Genomic DNA, 18,597 nt, shown 5'->3' with positions numbered 1-18,597 from the left:
TGTTAATATCTCTTTTGCTTCACTTGATGGTCGTTTGGTGGAGGGCAAGGAGAACCATGGGGCAGGGTCCAGGATGCTCAGATTACTGCCACCAGACCTCCCCTTTCATGATGTAACCATGATGTATTAGTGATGTAGTTTGGGGGGGTGTAACATGGGGATTAGCAGCTAATAAAAGTTTGGGTTCTCTTTTGTTCCGGGTTTCCATCTTGTTCCACCTTGTGGCAGGTGGGAGTCCTGTCGCGACAGTCTTCACTAAAGACCAAGCCTACTGGCTGCTGTTTTGCTCTGGTATTCCTGGCTGGTGTCCTTGTTTTTTGGTCAAGGGAGCCCTCAGATTTCTCCGTTAACAGGGGAAAACCTGCTTTTGCCATTGCAACAACCAGTTTAGGCCTTGCTGAAGCAAATCCCTCTTTGCCTAACCTGACACTGAAAAATTGGGTTGGGGTGGCCCCATGTATTCCTACCCCGCAAGTGTCCCAGAAAAAAAACCCAGAACATCCCAGTTTGTCCTGCAAGAGCACAACAACCATTTGCGGTGCTGTGATCTCACACGATTTCATTTTGGGGCACCGTGGACGCATGTTTTTGGGGGGTTCCATGATCTCACATGGGGAGCATGCTTGGGAAAACGTGCATCCTGGTTTTGGGACTCAGAGGATATATATATGCCGGTATCCTCAGAGGGGGATGTGGGTGGCGCTGTGGGTTAAACCACAGAGCCTAGGACTTGCCGATCAGAAGGTCGGCGGTTCAAATCCTCGCGACGGGGTGAGCTCCCACTGCTCAGTCCCTGCTCCTGCCAACCTAGCAATTCGAAAGCACGTCAAAGTGCAAGTAGATAAATAGGTACCACTCCAGCGGGAAGGTAAATGGTGTTTCTGTGCGCTGCTCCGGTTCGCCAGAAGCGGCTTAGTCATGCTGGCCACATGACTTGGAAGCTGTACGCCAGCTCCTTTGGCCAATAAAGCGAGATGAGTGCCGCAACCCCAGAGTCGGCCACGACTGGACCTAATAGTCAGGGGTCCCTTTATCCTCAGAGGAATGGGGGGAGAAATGGAATAGAAACAAGAAATTAAAGATGACGTCCTTGCTGCCCAGAAAGTCCAAAGGGCTCTTGACCTGGAGATTGCAACCCCTTAAACTGTCGTTGAAATGGCGGGCAGAGTGATTTCCCCTCCTTTCTCTTCCCAGACAGTGAAGGAAAAGGAGGCGGTGAAACTGGAATTGGATGAGGGAGTCCCGCTTCCCCCCGCCCCCCGCCATTCAATGCTTCCACAGTGTTGGTCGTTGCTTCACGATAGGCATCGACAGGATTGCTGCCCCATAAATCTGTTTATTTGCAGCATTCCTCTCAGTGCATAGTATTGGTTCAGTTCGGCTGCATGTGGGTGGTTTGGCTCTCCCCATGCCAGTTTAATCAAACTGTGAATCCGTTTTATTCCGGCAAACTTTTGATGTTTTTTGTGTGCTTGGTTTCAACCGCTGACCCTTAGCCAATGTGCTTTATTGTCGCTGTGTCTCTGAAATCGCCATTTGAAATGCTACACGCTGCACTGGGCGGGTTTTTTTTGCGCTAGAAGGGTGGGTTAGAAATGTTTTAATAAAAAAAAACCTCCATGTATTTCTGCCAACAAGAAACGTATCTGGTTTACTTTATGGGTTTGGGGGGATAATAAAGGCCTAAGAAAAATATAACCACAACAAATATATAACTGGGGTGGTCCTAGGCAAGAGAAGGGTATGTTTTCTACAACTTTAATATTTATGGAGGGGATTTCAACAGGTGCAGCTTGTCAAGCAAGTTATAGCACACCTCCTGAAATCCCCTACACAAATATTAAAGGTGTAGGAGCACTATTCTTCCCCCGCCCTTTCTTTTTTTCCCATGAAGCTGCCCTAGAATATCCAGGAGATTTGAAAGTAATCAGGGAGCTTAAATCTGTTCTGTTGAATTGACTGGAGATTTGGGAAAAGAAGCTTCACCTGTTGAATTTCTGCCACTATGGCAGAAGTCCAACCGGTGAAGCTTTACTGTAAAAAGCTAATAAGGGGTTTTAGCAGACTGCTACTAAGACCAGAAGAACCCCACCACCCTCCGGGCCTCTAAGCTTGCAGAGCTTTTGCTGCTCTACCCTGGCCCACACTAGGGCTTGGGTGGGTATTTTTTGATGGGCTGGGGAATTATAAGAACCGTCATTAAGCGGGTGGGGCTGGTGCAGCTGCTATCCCTTGGCAGCTGGTGACGGAGAGTCATCGTCCGCAGCCGGCCTGGCCAGCCAGATCTGAACGTCACCGTTCCCTCCCGCTGCCCCAAATTGGCACATTACAGAAGACAAGATTTGCAAAAAGGAAAAAAGAAGAAGGAAAGTGATGCTAAAGGGTCGCCAACTTTTAAAACTAGCTGCTCCTGCTCCTGCTCCTTGAAGCAGTCAAATGATCTGCCACAGACAATAGCAGGTGGCAAATTGATAAGAGTTTAAAAATATTAAGCGAGATATGTATGTGTGTTAGTTAATCAATCAATCAATCTTTGTCTCCAGGCTTAACAACCTTTCTTGTTGATTCCTGCAACCCAGACTCATGCTACTGGCAGTAGAGCTGGCTTGAGTTCTCATTTTTTTCCTGGTCAGTGGCCATCCCTTTAAATAATATTCATAGCCTAATTTGACCCAGAGCTCGGACCCCACTGAACCGTTCTGCGATGCCAAAGCACAGCCATTGGAATATACAGTGGTACCTCGGGTTAAGTACTTAATTCGTTCCAGAGGTCCGTTCGTAACCTGAAACTGTTCTTAACCTGAAGCACCACTTTAGCTAATGGGGCCTCCTTCTGCCGCCGCACCACCGGAGCACGATTTCTGTTCTTATCCTGAAGCAAAGTTCTTAACCTGAAGCACTATTTCTGGATTAGCGGAGTCTGTAACCTGAAGCGTATGTAACCTGAAGCATATGTAACCCGAGGTACCACTGTATTGTAATAAGAGAGTGAGGCATCTTGTGGGTCTCTGAGCATGCGCAGTGCATTTTGCCCTTTACGCAACCGGACTCCTGGAGTGTGACGATCAGAGCCATGCTTTCCAAGTCGGAAGTTGTTCGTTCTCAGGCCTGCTTCAGCCTGAATGCCCTTCCCTTGTAGCAGGACTCAATTTTATTTATGTAAAATTGCAGACGCCCCCAGGATTTGGGGGTCGGCAGACAACGGCAAGGTTAAACGAGCTTAAAACCTGGTTTCAGTGAATAGAGGTTCTGGATATGGGCTAATACCTGGGAATTGGAAAAGGGGACAATCATCATCATCATCACAGAGTCATAGAATTGAAGAGTTGGAAGGGACCCTACGGATCATCTAGCCCACCCCCTGTAAGGCAGCTGTTCCATACGGGGTTCAAACCTGCAACCTTGGCGTTATATCAGCACCACTCTGTACCAATATTATTCTTACTTTAATTTCTTACTTGCCCTTCACCACATGGTCCCCGGGCAATTTTAAAACATTCAGAGGAGCCAGTGTCACATAGTGGTTAGAGTGTTGGACTCAGACCTGGGAGACCAGGGTTCAAATCCCCACTTGGCCATGGAACTTGGGCCAGCCATAGCCTCTCAGCTTAGCCTACTTCACAGGCTTGTTGTGAGGATGAAATGGGGTGCAGGAAAACTTTGGGGTGCCATAAATGCCTCTTCGATCTCCTTAGGGCAGGCATGGCCAAACTTGGCCCTCCAGCTGTTTTGGGACTACAACTCCCATCATCCCTAGCTAACAGGACCAGTGGCCAGGGATGATGGAAACTGTAGTCCCAAAACAGCTGGAGGGCCAAGTTTCGCCATGCCTGCCTTAGGGGAAAGGTGGGCTATCAATGCGAAAGGCCGGCAGATGGTAGATAAATAGCTATGAAAATCAGGTTGAAACATCTCTGTAGGGTGGGTCCTAAAATATATACAGTGGTACCTCAGGTTAAGTACTTAATTCGTTCCGGAGGTCCGTACTTAACCTGAAACTGTTATTAACCTGAAGCACCACTTTAGCTAATGGGGCCTCCTGCTGCCGCCACGCCGCCAGAGCCCGATTTCTGTTCTCAACCTGAAGCAAAGTTCTTAACCTGAAGCACTATTTCTGGGTCAGTGGAGTCTGTAACCTGAAGCGTATGAAACCTGAAGCGTATGTAACCTGAGGTACCACTGTACATCTCAGGGGTCAGGTACAGTGGACGCTCAAGTTGTGGACGTGATCCATGTGGGATGCATGTTCGCAACCTGCAGTGGCACGTCTGCGCATGCGCGGATTCTGATTCGGCATTTATGCGCATGTGCAAAGCGCGATTTAGCGTTCCTGCGCATGCGTAACACCAAAACTCGGAAGTAACCCATTCTGGTACTTCTAGGTTTCAGCGCATCCATAACCTGAAAAAACACAACCTGAAGCGTCTGTAACCCGAGGTATGACTGTATAGACTTATTAAACCCGAGGTATGACTGTATAGACTTATTAAAGAGGCATGTATTCAGTGTGCAGCAGAAACTGCACAACGCAGGTAGACTCCCTTCGCTGTTTCTATCCTAGACCCATCCCTATGTCTCATTTTCCTTCTGCACAATGCTATTCAGGTGCTCCAACACAATCTCTTTCTCTCCTCCAGCCGTGTTCTTCCAAGAGAGCCCTTCGAACCTGACATCTTCCTTGGGCAAGGACATCAAGCTTTCCTGCTCCGCCCTTTCCCTTGGCGAGCCGCCTGAGATCAGTTGGCTGCGGGACGGAGCCGCCCTGGACTTGGCCGACAGTAACCAGATGCAGTTTCCCTTGGATGATGAAGAATGGATGACCACCAGCGAATTGAGGTGAGCACCTTACATCTCCAGAGCCACAGTAGGTGGCCTGGCGGGCTCAGCGTTGGAAAGATCTAGCGGTCTTAGTGGACCGCAAGCTCAGCACGAGTCATCAACATCATCATCACCATTTTTAATTTGTATCTTACGACACTCAAGGCGGTTTACAAGCTGAAGAAACAAAAAATGTACATCTTATAACAATCTAATGCAATACAAAAATGTGATGATAAAACATAACTTTACATCAAAAAAGTAACATTCAACAATCATTATAATAGTATAAAATAATAATATCAGCATATAAAAGTTAAACAGAAATCCTCTCAACTGTTACAATAAATAATATCCAAACTATAATCAATAAAACAATGGCAAGCCACAGTACATAAAACAATACAGTGGTACCTCCGGTTAAGTACTTAATTCGTTCCGGAGGTCTGTTCTTAACCTGAAACTGTTCTTAACCTGAAGCACCACTTTAGCTAATGGGGCCTCCTGCTGCTGCCGCGCCGTCAGAGCATGATTTCTGTTCTCATCCTGAAGCAAAGTTCTTAACCCGAGGTAATATTTCTGGGTTAGCGGAGTCTGTAACCTGAAGTGTATGTAACCCGAGGTACCACTATACAATACACATTGAGAAGCTGTTGACACATTGAGTCAACAGTGTGATACAGCAGCAAAAAAAGAGAAGCCAGTGCTGTTCTAGGCTGCATCAGCAGAAGTCTAGCGATCAAGAGAAGTCATAGTCCTGCTCTGTTCTGCCTTGGTCAGGCCATGCCTGGAGTCCTGTGTCCAGTTCTGGGCACCACAATTTAAGAAGGATGCTGACAAGCTGGAAGGTGGGCAGAGGAGGGTGACCAGGATGGCCAAGGGTCTGGAAGCCAAGCCTTATGAGGAACGGTCGAGGGAGTTGGGTATGTTTAGCCTGGAGAAGAGGAGACTGAGAGGAGATATGAGATCCATCTTCAAATGTCTAAACTAAGGGGCTGTCACATGGAAGATGGAACTACAGTGGTACCTCTGGATGAGAACGGGATCTGTTCCGGAGCCCCTTTCGCACCCAGAAGCGATTTGCCGCTTCTGTGCATGCGCGCGACGTCCTTTTGACCATCTGTGCATGTGCAAGCAGCAAAACCCGGAAGTAACGCGCTCCGTTACTTCCGAGTCACCGCAGCGCGCAACCCGAAAATACTTATCCCGAAGTTACTTCAACCTGAGGTATGACTGTAGCTTGTTTGCTCCTGCTCTGGGGGGTACAACTCGAACCAATGGATTCAAGTTACAGTGGTACCTCGGGTTAAGTACTTAATTCATTCCGGAGGTCAGTAGTTAACCTGAAACTGCTCTTAACCTGAAGCACCACTTTAGCTAATGGGGCCTCCTGCTGCCGCCACGCCGCCGGAGCACGATTTCTGTTCTCATCCTGAAGCAAAGTTCTTAACCTGAAGCACTATTTCTGGGTTAGTGGAGTGTGTAACCTGAAGCGAATGTAACCCGAGGTACCACTGTACAAGCCAACTAAACATCAGGAAAAACTTTCTGACAGTAAGAGTGGTTTGGCAGTGGCCAGACTCCCTTGGGAGGTTTTTAAGCAGAGGCTGGATGGCCACCTGTCACGGATGCCAGGCATAATTGCATGAACTTCCACCCTGTCGCCTCTCCCTCGCTTTTTCTCAAAAATGTCCCAAACCTTTCCCCACGTGGAAGTTGCCTTGACTGTTTGGCTAGCCCCTTTCTGACCGTATTCCGATATCCTTTTTGACGTGAGGCAACCAAAACTGCGCTCTACAGCCAGTCAGTCAGTTGCGCAACAGGAGGAAACCGTGCCACAGGGGAGCGGAGGAAAGTTGAAGCGGTAATGGGTGTTGCCTGTTTGACTTAAACCACCATCCCTGCTTTCCTCCACGTGAACAGCCGAGCCATCTTCCTTGTGGAGAGATGGGGAGCTGGCTGGCTTTCTCTGAGGGGTGTGTGTGTGAGAGAGACACATTGGGAAATATTTCCAGTTGCTCAACCCCAAAGCAGCATAACTTGGTGAGGAGGAACGGGGCTGGCAGCTTTCCTCTCCTGGCCTCGCATGATGCTTTTCTCCTCTGCTTCTTTCATTGCCCTTTCCGCTGGCAGGCCAGGCAAAGTAGGAACTGAATGGGGATGAAAGGCGTAGGGGCAGCTTCCAGGACCGTGGCCCAAACTGGATGTCTGAAGTCCTGGATTATCCAAGAGGCAGGCTAAGGGCTCATCCACCCTCCTGCTGCTTCTCTGCTCCGCCCCCCTGCCCCCCCCAATAGCCCAGGGGAAAGGGCTCTTTAGCCCACAATTCCGGTTTCCTCTGGATTGACATTTGCTCCAATTTAGCACTAAAGAGTGGGTTTTCCCTGGGAAAGCAGCGCAACCAGGAGGAAACTGCTTGCACCCGTGTCTTCTAAGCACATGAAGGATAGCTCAGTCAGTAGAGCATGAGACTGACCTTGGAGTCAGTCACCATCTCTTAGCCCATGGGTAGGCAAACTAAGGCCCGGGGGCCGGATGCGGCCCAGTCGCCTTTTAAATCTGGCCCACGGATGGTCTGGGAATCAGCGTGTTTTTACAAGAGTAGAATGTGCCCTTTTATTTAAAATGCATCTCTGGGTTATTTGTGGAGCCTGCCTGGTGTTTTTACATGAGTAGAATGTGTGCTTTTATTTAAAATGCATCTCTGGGTTATTTGTGGGGCCTGCCTGGTGTTTTTACATGAGTAGAATGTGTCCTTTTATTTAAAATGCATCTCTGGGTTTTTGTGGGGCATAGGAATTCGTTCATTCCCCCCCCCCAAAAAAAATATAGTCTGCCCCCCCCCAAGGTCTGAGGGACAGTGGACCGGCCCATGGCTGAAAAGGTTTGCTGACCCCTGTCTTAGCCTAACCTACCTCACAGGGTTCTCGTGAGGGCGAAATGGGGCGGGGGGAGAACCACCTGCACCACCTCAAGATCCTTGGAAGATAAAGGGGGTATATCAATGTAATAAATAGTCATAGCAATAATGGTTCCCTTTCTGGTGATCCACTCCCCAACCCCACACTCCATCTCACAAAATGGTAATGATAATCCATTACTGGATTATACTGAATAAAGTCCCAATTTTTTTCCTGGGGGAAGCAGGCCTCTTGTGCAACCGCGCCAAATTCGCTGTTATTGTGCAAATTGAATTTGCCCCTACGCGATTGAATTCCACCCGCAAAATAGCAACAGTCTGGAATCTCCAACAGTTCCCACGGTTTTTATATATTTTTTACTCTGCCTTTGTTTCGTTAGCTGCGTGGGCTCTTTAAACTTGTTTCTTTCCTTTCCTAAAAAGCTTATACATTCATCTCGAGTTTGATAAACAGCAAAAGACACAATGCTCAGCTGGAACAAACAGAAGGGTTTAAAGAACTCTGTAGAATAAACACACACACACACAACTAGCACAAGAGTAAGATGTTTTGTTTTGTCTGCTGCTTTTGCTCGTGGTGTCCAGGAGGAAACTGGCAGCTGGTCTTCTGGATTCAGGAGTCTGAGGATGGAGGGGGGGAAGAATCATGACCCATAAACAAACAGAGAGGTTGTCGGCCTTTCTGCAGTGACACAAACAACCCAAAACACAAACAATCCCTAACCAGCGATAAACATAACCCGGAGGGGTAGGGGCCCCAATATTTAAAATCAGAAATATTGGGCCCCTGTACAATTTGCCACAGCATACCCTCCAACATTTCTCCAATGGAAATAGGGATGTCCTAGGGGAAAGCAGGGCATTCTGAAATCAAATCAGAAACCGGGGCGGCTTTTGTAAACCCTGGAAAATGGGGACATTTGAAGAGTCTGCCGTGGCATTCAAGTCGAGTTGAAAATGTTGGTTCTGTATGCCCCAATTCTCTTAACAAATATCTCAAAGGTTGTCAGAGGTTTTCGGTGCATATGGGACCCAAGTTTATATCCATGGATTTTAATGGTATTACTCATAGTGTGTTTTGTATCCTGATGTTTAATGGGAAGGGGGGGGGGGTTGGACACGCACCCTGTGCTTAGCCTCCTGGAGTGAGGCAGGGGTGGGTCAGGGGTGAGTGGTCTGGATTCAGGTTACCAGATTTTTTCAAAGAATCCAGGGACACTTAAAAAAAGAGAGAGAGAAAAGTTATTAAAGAAAAAGTTATTTTAAAAAATAATAATTAATATATTCTCTTCTGTGGTCTCCTCTGTCGCGTGGCCTTCCTCTGGAACCTGGCCTGCTCTCTTGGAGAGCTAGCCGTCATGGAGTAGGCTCAGGTCGGGCCTGGGCTTGGCCACATGTCCTCCTGGTGCTCTCCTACCTCTCCTTTTCAGCGGGTTGGCAAGGTTGGAGCTCCCCTCTTTTTTCTTCTTCCTCTTTCTCTCTCTCTCTCTTCCTTCTCCTTCTCCTCTCCTCCTTCTCTCTGTGTCGGCTCTGGGGTTTTCCAGGCCCCGGAGCGCCATTGGGCAGTCGGCCGGGTGGCCGGGCGCTCTCGCTCCCGGCTCAATTTGGGTCGCGGGGGGTGTGTGTCAGTGGTTCCCCCAGTTGACACACTGGGCGTCCCCAGTTCCCCCTCGGTAGTGGCAGCGGCAGTCTCAGCAGCCGGGAGCCTGTCTGAAAGCGCAGTTGGCTCTAGCTGGCTTCAGGAGCTGCTTGCCTCATCGGAAGTCCCCATATGATGTGTCTTGTGCTGTTGAACCAATCACACAACATTTATTCCCTACTAATAAATCTACAACACTTAAACTATAAATCCGGGGACACTCCGGGGACAGATTTGTGAATCCGGGGAGTGTCCCTGGAAAACAGGGACGTCTGGTAACCTTAGTCTAGATGAACTTTCAGACTGATCCTGAGGGTAAGGCCCATGGCTCAGTGGCAGAACATGTTTTGCATGCAGATGGTCCCAGGTTCAATCCTGATGTCTCCAGGTTGGGTTGAAACCCTGGAGAGCCACTTCCAGTTCGTGCAGACAAGGCCAAGCCAAATGGACCAATGGTTTGATTCGGTATAAGGCAACTTCCTGTGTTCCTACCCAGCAGGGCTCTTCCCATGTTCTCATGAACAGGCCTGGAGCCTAGCCTGGCAGTATTCACCTGAACAAGTGGTCCAGATCAGGAGTAGAGGTTGTTGGCATCTGACTGGAGCGAGCCTTTGGGGATGAGGTCGAACTGTGGGACCTGCTGTGGCTGTAGAGACCGATACGATGAGACATGTTTTGTTGCAGCCGGGGCAGATGAAGGCGTCCGACTGATGCACCACGGCATTTCTTCTCTCTGAGCTCCTCCCAGCGGTCATTCCTCCTCTGGTCACTGCTAGAGATACTATTGTTTAAGGAGGGATCCCACAACCCTGCTCTCTCTTCTCAGATCAGGAGGGAATTGAAGGCACTGAGAAGCCAAGTTAACTCCCTGTGTTGCTGTTCTCCTCTTCCCTGACAGCATCCCTTCTGTTCAGCTCTCGGACATGGGGAACTACCAGTGCGCGGCCTCGGTGAATGGATCTGAAGTCCTCTCTGATGAAGCCTACCTGAATCTGGAAGGTAAACACCGTTTGTCTGAGCGTGATGTGCACACACCAGATCACACTGAGAGGATCTTTCACAAGTGTTCATCACAGGGTCGAAGAATGAACAAAAAATTTTTTTCCTTCCAGTAGCACCTTAAAGACCAACTAAGTTAGTTCTTGGTATGAGCTTTCGTGTGCATGCACACTTCTTCAGATACACTGTGTGTATCTGAAGAAGTGTGTATCTGAAGAAGTGCGCATGCACACGAAAGCTCATACCAAGAACTAACTTAGTTGGTCTTTAAGGTGCTACTGGAAGGAAAAAAAATTTTTGTTTTGACTATGGCAGACCAACACAGCTACCTATCTGTAACTCGAAGAATAAGGTGGTGACAGAGCAAAAAGGCGCTGGAGCCCAAGCTGGCTTTGCAGCCATCTTTTCTTTCTTTCAAAACTTTCCCAGCGTGAAAGTTTTGAAGAACGCAAGCGCAACAAGTACTGTAAATATAAATGGAAGATGTTTTGTCTAGGGTGAGACCTTGGTTCCTTAGCCATACATGATGACCTTGTGCGAGTGTTTGGGTGAGTTGTTTGGGGTTTCTACTGCAGTTGGCGGAGCCCTAGATAAGACTGGGTTTGAGTGTCTCAGCGGAAGCCTGCCACTGTTGTAGTTTGTGGATTGTTGGCATCTGTGAGTGCTGAGAGGGAGAGAGCCTGTGGCTGTGCCTGATTGTAGACTGAATATGTCCTAAGCCGCCAATTAGTTTCTGGGCCCAATTCAAAGTGCTGGTGGCCTATAAAGTCTTAAATGGCTCAGGACCACAATACCTCAGTATACACCAACCCAGACAATGCACTCATCATCTGAGGCCCTTCTTTGTGTGCCTCCTCCACGAGAGGTCCAGAGGGCAGCAACACAAGAATGGGGCCTTTTTCGGGGTGGCTCCCTGTCTGTAGATTGCTCTCCCCAGGGAGCCTCGCCTGGCGCTTTCATTATATGCCTGTAGGCACCCAGCAAAGGCATTCCTTTTCAACCAGGCCTTTGGTTGATTAATATTCTACAGCCTTTTACATGTGTTTGTGGGAGGGGGGTATTGTTTTGTTGTTTTGGTTTCAACTATTTACTTGCGTTTTTTTACCTTGTGTTTTTACCCTGTGAATCCTCTTCATACCTTTGGATGAAGGGCAGCATATAAAACTAATAAATCAAAATAAATAACACAGGTGTGTTAGCAGACATGCAATCTTGAGCGAATGATATTGAGTGAGCAGAAACCTGTTTAATAGATTTTGATGTTTTATGGATCTGTACCTGTATTGCTTTATAGACAGTATTTAATTTTGTCTGATTTCTTTTCTGAAACACTTTGAAACATAAGTATATATAAAAAAAAACCCACTTGAGATAATGGTAATAACTTGTACGTAAAATAACAAAAATAAAAATTACAGCTCCATCAGGGACGAAAACCCGCTCTTCAAAGCTGAATTGGCACAAACAGCAATCTGGGGGAAACCCGAACTGACGTTTGCTTTGATTCAGCTTTGAAGAACATCGCATTAACGCATCACAAGGGAGCCTTCTGTGTCTGCTTGCTGAGTCTGTTCCTTCTTGTCCCCCCTTTTTTGTGTCCAGGTCTCCCCTTTTTCACTGAAGAGCCCCAGGATCTGGAGGTCACAGTCAACACCCCTTTCAACCTCAGCTGCAGGGCTCAGGGCCCCCCAGAACCAGTGCGGGTGATCTGGCTGCAAGACAGCGCCCCCCTCAACTCCTTGAACGACCCACAGGCCCGGACACCTTCCACACTGGCGTTGAGAGGTGAGTCGCACAGCGGATCACGTCTGATTCCTCTGCTCAGAAAACTACCTTTACAAAAAGAAGTCACGTGATCACCTCCATACCATACGTCCAAAGCAAAATAAATCCTGCGAACTGTAGTTTGTTGAGAATGCTGGGTGTGGTAGTTCCATAGGGCAAACTACAGTTCCCAGGACTTTACAGGAAAAGCCCTGTGCTGTCTGGGAGGTCAGCTCTCTGGGAAATACACATTGGCTGTTTGGGACTGGTCCCCTCTCAATCTCCTCCTTGGGACCAGAGCTTTCAAAATCCATCTGTGGCTTTCTTCCGTCTCGATCCACGGCTTTCTTTTGTGGCTTTGCCTTTCAAAGCGGAGTTTAATCTTCTCGGTGCGGGGAGCCTTAATTCCCAACATCTGGGTTGCTCTGTATGTGAAGAGGCATACTCTGCACAGGCTCCATAGCTCCTTCCTCGCTTTTCCCTGGCTCTGGACCAAGGTGTTGAAAACAGTTTCAGGGCCTAGCTGATGAGGCTCCGATCGAGCTTTTGTTTGCTTCTCCTTTTTCTGCATCTGGGTGGCTGAGCCAAAAACCCCCCGTCCTTTATTTTTCTCTCCGTTCTGCTGGCTGCAAAGAGAGAGCCCTGGTTCTCCCCGCAAGCCAGTCCCTCTCTGGCGTTATTGAAGAGCAGGGGGCAGGAGGGAAGGGCAGTGAATGCAGGAGGGGGACCCCTATTCTCGCCCTCCATTCAGCCTTGCCTTCGTGAGCGTGCCCCTTTCCCCCCTTCCCTCACGTCCTTGTTCATTGTCTCGGGTGTCCCCCTCTCTCAAAGCCCCTCTTGTCCCCAGCCTCCAGCTTCTTTTGTTCCCTTTTCTATGCGAGTGGCTGGTTCCCGATGGCTCGGCTGGGGAGGGGGTTTTCCTCTGAGCGTGGGAACGGGCCCTGCAAGCCTTGCCAAATGCCAATTGGGCAGTGTGTGTGCGTGCATGTGCGAGCGTGTCTCCCTCTCTTGCCGCTCACGAAAACAACGCCGACCTGTTTTGAGGGTCCAGAGTGCTTCACCTTCGTTCTCTCGGTAACCGTTACAAGACCCCTGTAAGGTAGGCCAAGCGGTAGGGTGGCCAGACGCATCTCAGCAGGTGTCGCTTGTGCGAGAAGCTATAGCACTTGGTGAAATGCCCTCCTCTGCAAAGAGGCAGGAGCGCTTATCCTACTTTTAATACAGTGGTACCTCGGGTTACAGACGCTTCAGGTTACAGACTCCGCTAACCCAGAAATAGTGCCTCGGGTTAAGAACTTTGCTTCAGGATGAGAACAGAAATCGTGCTCCGGTGGCGCGGCAGCAGCAGGAGGCCCCATTAGCTAAAGTGGTACCTCAGGTTCAGAACCGTTTCAGGTTAAGAACGGACCTCTAGAACGAATTAACTACTTAACCTGAGGTACCACTGTAATAATATTAATAATTTTATTATTTGCATCCTGCCCATCTGACTGGGTTTGCCCCAGCCACTCTGGGCGGCTTTCAACAAGTATAAAAGCATAATAAACATCAAACATTAAAAACATCCCTGCCTTCAGATGTCTTCTATAAGTCGTATAGTTATTTATCTCCTTGACATCTGACGGGAGGGCGTTCCACAGGGCGGGCGCCACCACCGAGAAGGCCTTCTGCCTGGTTCCCTGTAGCTTCACTTCTTGCAGTGGAAATGGGTGGGCCATGTGGAGATCGGGTAAGCATTTCGGGAGAGGGGATGTTTGGAAGGTCCCCTTGTTCTTTGGGGGGCAGTACTGCAAGCCCCTCAGAGCCGTGGAGGGTGAACCAAGAAAGGACCACAGCTCAGCCCTTTGAGCATCTGCATTGCAGGTTCCAGGTTCAATCGCCCAATGACATCTTTGTCGGTCTATTTAGCATAATATTGTGAACACCAGACTCCTCCAGCCTACATATTTATTAAGCACTCGTTCTGATTTGCATGGGACATGGGTGGCGCTATGGGTTAAACCACAGAGCCTAGGACTTGCCGATCAGAAGGTCGGCGGTTCAAATCCCCGCGAGGGGGTGAGCTCCCGTTGCTCAGTCCCTGCTCCTGCCAACCTAGCAGTTCGAAAGCACGTCAAAGTGCAAGTAGATAAATTGGTACCGCTCTGGCTGGAAGGGAAACGGCATTTCCGTGCGCTGCTCTGGTTTGCCAGAAGCGGCTTAGTCATGCTGGCCACATGACCCGGAAGCTGTACGCCGGCTCCCTCGGCCAGTAAAGCAAGATGAGCGCCGCAACCCCAGAGTCGGTCACGACTGGACCTAATGGTCAGGGGTCCCTTTACCTTTACCTGATTTGCTTGCACAAATCTTATGTGAAGATTGTACCACATCCTGTCTTTATCAATCATTCATTCTTAAAAAAATATGGCAATAAACATTTGTCCCCTGTTTGCTCTGATTTGCTTGTTGGGCGTTTATACAGTTTCCTGTTTCTCATTTGTTCACCCCACACTTCTCACTGCATTTTCCTAGCCTCAGGAAGTCTCAGGAAGTGGATTTGTAGTGCTGAGGTGACAAGAGTGTTTTAACCCTGGCAGGCCTAAATTTCCCAGCATGCATTTGAATCCCTCCTGAAAAATGCTGACGGGAAGCTCTGCTGAGAGTCTTCCCTATCCTCTCTGGGCCACTTGGAGCTCCTGACCTGCCTTGCTGGCCGATGGCCTACTCTGTTTGCCCCAGCACAGTTTGGGGGGCTTCCCAGAATCCTCGCCACTGGGCTTTTCTGCCAAAGGCCACCGGCCGATTAGCTGAAGCCAGCCACAGCTATTTTTCTTTTCTTCCTTTTTTTTGCTGATTTGGCAGTTGCGTGGGGTTGCAAGCCTCAAACGCCTGGGTAAGAGGAAGTGGGTGTGAAGGGCTTCTTTGGCCAAAGGGCATCTCTTGCTGCTCCTCAAATAGAAACCAAAATCTTGGCAGCAAGAGTCTCCTTGCGGCCGTAGCCCTAAGCACACGGGATGCTGGAGGCAACCCCCCCTTGAGCCCGCTGGGACTTCCATGCGTAGGACGGAGATTTCCGCCAGAATCTGTTCTTGCCTGGGAGTGTAGTCTGTGCCATGCTGCTTCTTCAGACGCAGGGTGGGTTGGAGGCAAAGGAGTGGTGCAAATGGCAAGATGTCCTTGCCATATTATTGCAAGGAAGAGCTTGGGGAAAATACTTGCAAGACAACCGAGTAAGTCAGGAAGGATTTGGGAACCTGAGGCTGGTGCAATAGACTCTCCTGCGGGGACCTCTGATGGTAGTTTCAGAGAGAAGGGCACATGCTTTGAATGCAGAAGGGCCTAGGTGGAAAGCAGCCCTGTTTAGGGAAGCTTTTAATGTTTGATGCATTACTGTACAGTGGTACCTCAGGTTAAGTACTTAATTCGTTCCAGAGGTCCATTCTTAACCTGAAACTGTTCTGAACCTGAAGCACCACTTTAGCCAATGGGGCCTCCTGCTGCTGCCGCGCCGCCAGAGCACGATTTCTGTTCTCATCCTGAAGCAAAGTTCTTAACTTGAAGCACTATTTCTGGGTTAGCGGAGTCTGTAACCTGAAGTGTATGTAACCTGAGGTACCACTGTATTTTAATATTTGATTGGAAGCCGCCCAGAGTGGCTGGGGAAGCCCAGACAGATGGGTGGGATATTACTATTATTATTATTATTATTATTATTATTATTATTATTATTATTAATGCCTGGTTTCTGCAGCACTCAAGCTGTAACTCACTGCCCTGAAAAGCCACCCACTTTTTTCCCACAAAAGGGAAAAAAGGGGGGGTCTGTGTTCCCTTTGGGGTTCAAATAACAAAACAAAACCCTGATCTGCAGCTCGTGTTTCTTGTTTCTTTTTTCATCCCGGTTTTTAAAATGGTGTTGCTCCACGATCCATATCAATCCTGTGGCTGTCCTCTCATCGAATCAGAGACTTCTACAGTTGGAAGGGACCCCGAGGGTCATCTAGTCCAACCCCCTGCAATGCAGGAATCTCAGCTAAAGCATCCCTGACAGACGGCCGTCAAAACTCCGCTTAGAAACCACCAAGGAAGGAGAGTCCCCAACCTCCTGAGGGAGAGCCTTTTCACTGTCAAACGTCTCTTGCTGCCAGAAAGTTCTTCCTGATGTTTAGTCGGAATCTCCTTCCTTTTAACTTGAAGCCATGGGTTCGAGTCCTACCCCCTAGAGCTTGAAATGCTTCATTTTGACGTCTCTCCCTCTGCCTCTTACTGACGCACCACCAGCTTCAATCCATATTTAGAAAAGGAGCGGCCGAGCGGTCATTTTAAGGAGGTTGTGTGGACAAGGCCCAAGCCAGCAGCAGGCGAAGCGTTTCCCCTGAAACATCTGGAGGGTATTAGTGGCCCTGCAAAACATCTGGGGGGAAGGTGACAGATTAGCAGCAGCTATGCACACATTTCTTTTGCCCTGTTGTGGTTACCTGGGGTCAAAATTGTTCTGCCGGGTTTTGAAAAGAGAACAAGAGGAGGGGGTTTGCCCCTCTGGCCTGTTTGACCAGAGGCAACAATGGCACGAAAAAGCCCCCGTTTCCGCTCCCTGTGGGAATATAGATGCATTGTGTCTCTCCAAGCACTTTCAGTTCTCTTAAAAACAGTTGCCCTCCAATGTTCACACACTGTCCTTTGTCGTGCTCTTCCCTTCCTCCTCTCCCCTCAGAGCTGAGGTAAAAACCAGCCATTCCAGTGTCTTGAATAGTGTTCCTCTACCCTGCGCGTGTTTTGCCTCGCCCCACATACCTGCCGTGCCTCTTATTTCTCTTATTGCTCATTTGGCCTAGCCGTGGCATGCAGTGAGTCAGGGAAGGGGAATTCTGGGCAGGAGGTGACATGCATCTGAGTCACGAGCCAGGATCCGGATGCCGCTGCAGGAAGCCAGCCGGAGGAGCATTTGGACGAGGGGCCCTGAATGGGCAGTTGTGGGGCCCAGGCAGTGACTGAAAGATAGCTGGAAAAGGATGAAGGCTTTGATACCTCTGATTTAGACCACTGGTATTCAAGAGCCTGGCAAATGGCCCTTTCTGAGGAGATTTCTCACGGACGAAAAATATCCAGTGGGCCTAGTGACCGATTTTTTGCAATGGTGTGATTGCCTTTCGCTTACTGGTGAGGAAGCACGTGGCCAGATTGGTCCCTGTCGGCTTACAGCACCGTTTGGGTCATGTCAGAAACACAACCACTGCCATCTGCAATTAATTTTTTTAGCAGGACAAATGGGAAAACGAAAGCGCAGGGAGACACTGTTTTATTTATTTGGCAAGCCTGCGCACTTGTACCTGTCTTTCCTTTTGAGCTTAATTACCGTATTTTTCGCTCTATAAGATGCACCAGACCACAAGACACACCTAGTTTTTGGAGGAGGAAAACAAGAAAAAAAATATTCTGAATCTCAGAAGCCAGAACAGCAAGAGGGATCACTGAGCAGTGAAAGCAGCGATCCCTCTTGCTGTTCTGGCTTCTGGGATAGCTGCACAGCCTGCATTCGCTCCATAAGATGCACACACATTTCCCCTTACTTTTTAGGAGGGAAAAAGTGAGTCTTATAGAGCAAAAAATACGGTATTTCGATAAGGAAATATTGCAGCTCTTTTCTTCCCCGGCTTGTGATAACGCTGCATAGATTATTTCTTTCTTCCCGGAAGTCCTGTCCTCACCAAAGGGACATGCATCCACCAGACTGTGCAGCTTTCCCAAATCTGGGTGGTTGGGTGACCTTTCATGTGGCAATGAGGGATGTTCCTGGAGAGGAGGTTTGCCATGAGTTGTTGCGTGCAAAAGAGAGGGGAGTGATGCAAAAGTTTGAGAAATGTGCAGGCAAAGGGAGTGTGACCAGGGGAATGGAGGAAGTTGGATGAGGCAGGGGTGGTTGTCCATGTCAGAGGTGAGTGCCTGTCCGTGAAACGAAAGATGCATTTGCGGACAGCCCAGGGTAGAGGAGCATTTAAGCAGATGCTGCTGTTATCTCTTCAGTGTGGAACGAAAGTGATGTTAAAGGCACAAGGCCAGGGTTATTTCTGACCATGTGGTAGGCCCACCTGAACACAGAGCTTCGAAAATGTGCTCTTTGATTGTGCAGAATGGCTTGCTTGAGGGTTCTTGTACTGCCTGGCACTTGGTGGGCCACTGGAATTTGGGTCATACCCTGCCAGGACGGACAGACAGGCGGACGTTATTGCCATTTGAAATGTGGGCAGATGAGAGGGAGGAAAAGAGACTCAGTGCAGACCCCTCTGGGAAGTGAAATGGTGTGAGAATCATCAAATTTTAGAGTCTGAAGGGATTCCAAGGGTCATCTAACCCAACCCCTGCAATGCAGGAATCTTAACTAAGCAGAGATACAGAATCTGTGGCCCTCCAGATGCAACCACGACTGCTCCAATCATCCCTAACCATTGGTCATGCTGGCGGGGAATGATGGGAGTTG

At 48.8% G+C, this 18,597-nt stretch overlaps 1 protein-coding gene across 3 annotated transcripts in view; it reads left to right on the top strand.

The window, feature by feature from the left end:
- Nucleotides 1-18,597, top strand: part of AXL (AXL receptor tyrosine kinase) — a 70,051-nt gene that overhangs the window by 9,904 nt on the left and 41,550 nt on the right. For all 3 annotated transcript variants that reach the window (XM_053397802.1, XM_053397803.1, XM_053397801.1), the window contains exons 2-4: nucleotides 4,638-4,836; nucleotides 10,276-10,376; nucleotides 11,979-12,161. In XM_053397802.1, coding sequence (XP_053253777.1) covers nucleotides 4,638-4,836; nucleotides 10,276-10,376; nucleotides 11,979-12,161 — 483 coding nt within the window. The remainder of the gene's footprint in view (nucleotides 1-4,637; nucleotides 4,837-10,275; nucleotides 10,377-11,978; nucleotides 12,162-18,597) is intronic.

The sequence above is a fragment of the Podarcis raffonei genome, chromosome 8 (assembly GCF_027172205.1).
Source record: "Podarcis raffonei isolate rPodRaf1 chromosome 8, rPodRaf1.pri, whole genome shotgun sequence".
Lineage (NCBI taxonomy): Eukaryota > Metazoa > Chordata > Lepidosauria > Squamata > Lacertidae > Podarcis > Podarcis raffonei.
The sequence above is the reverse complement of the archived record's forward strand: the minus strand, read 5'-3'. Positions and strand labels throughout refer to the sequence as shown.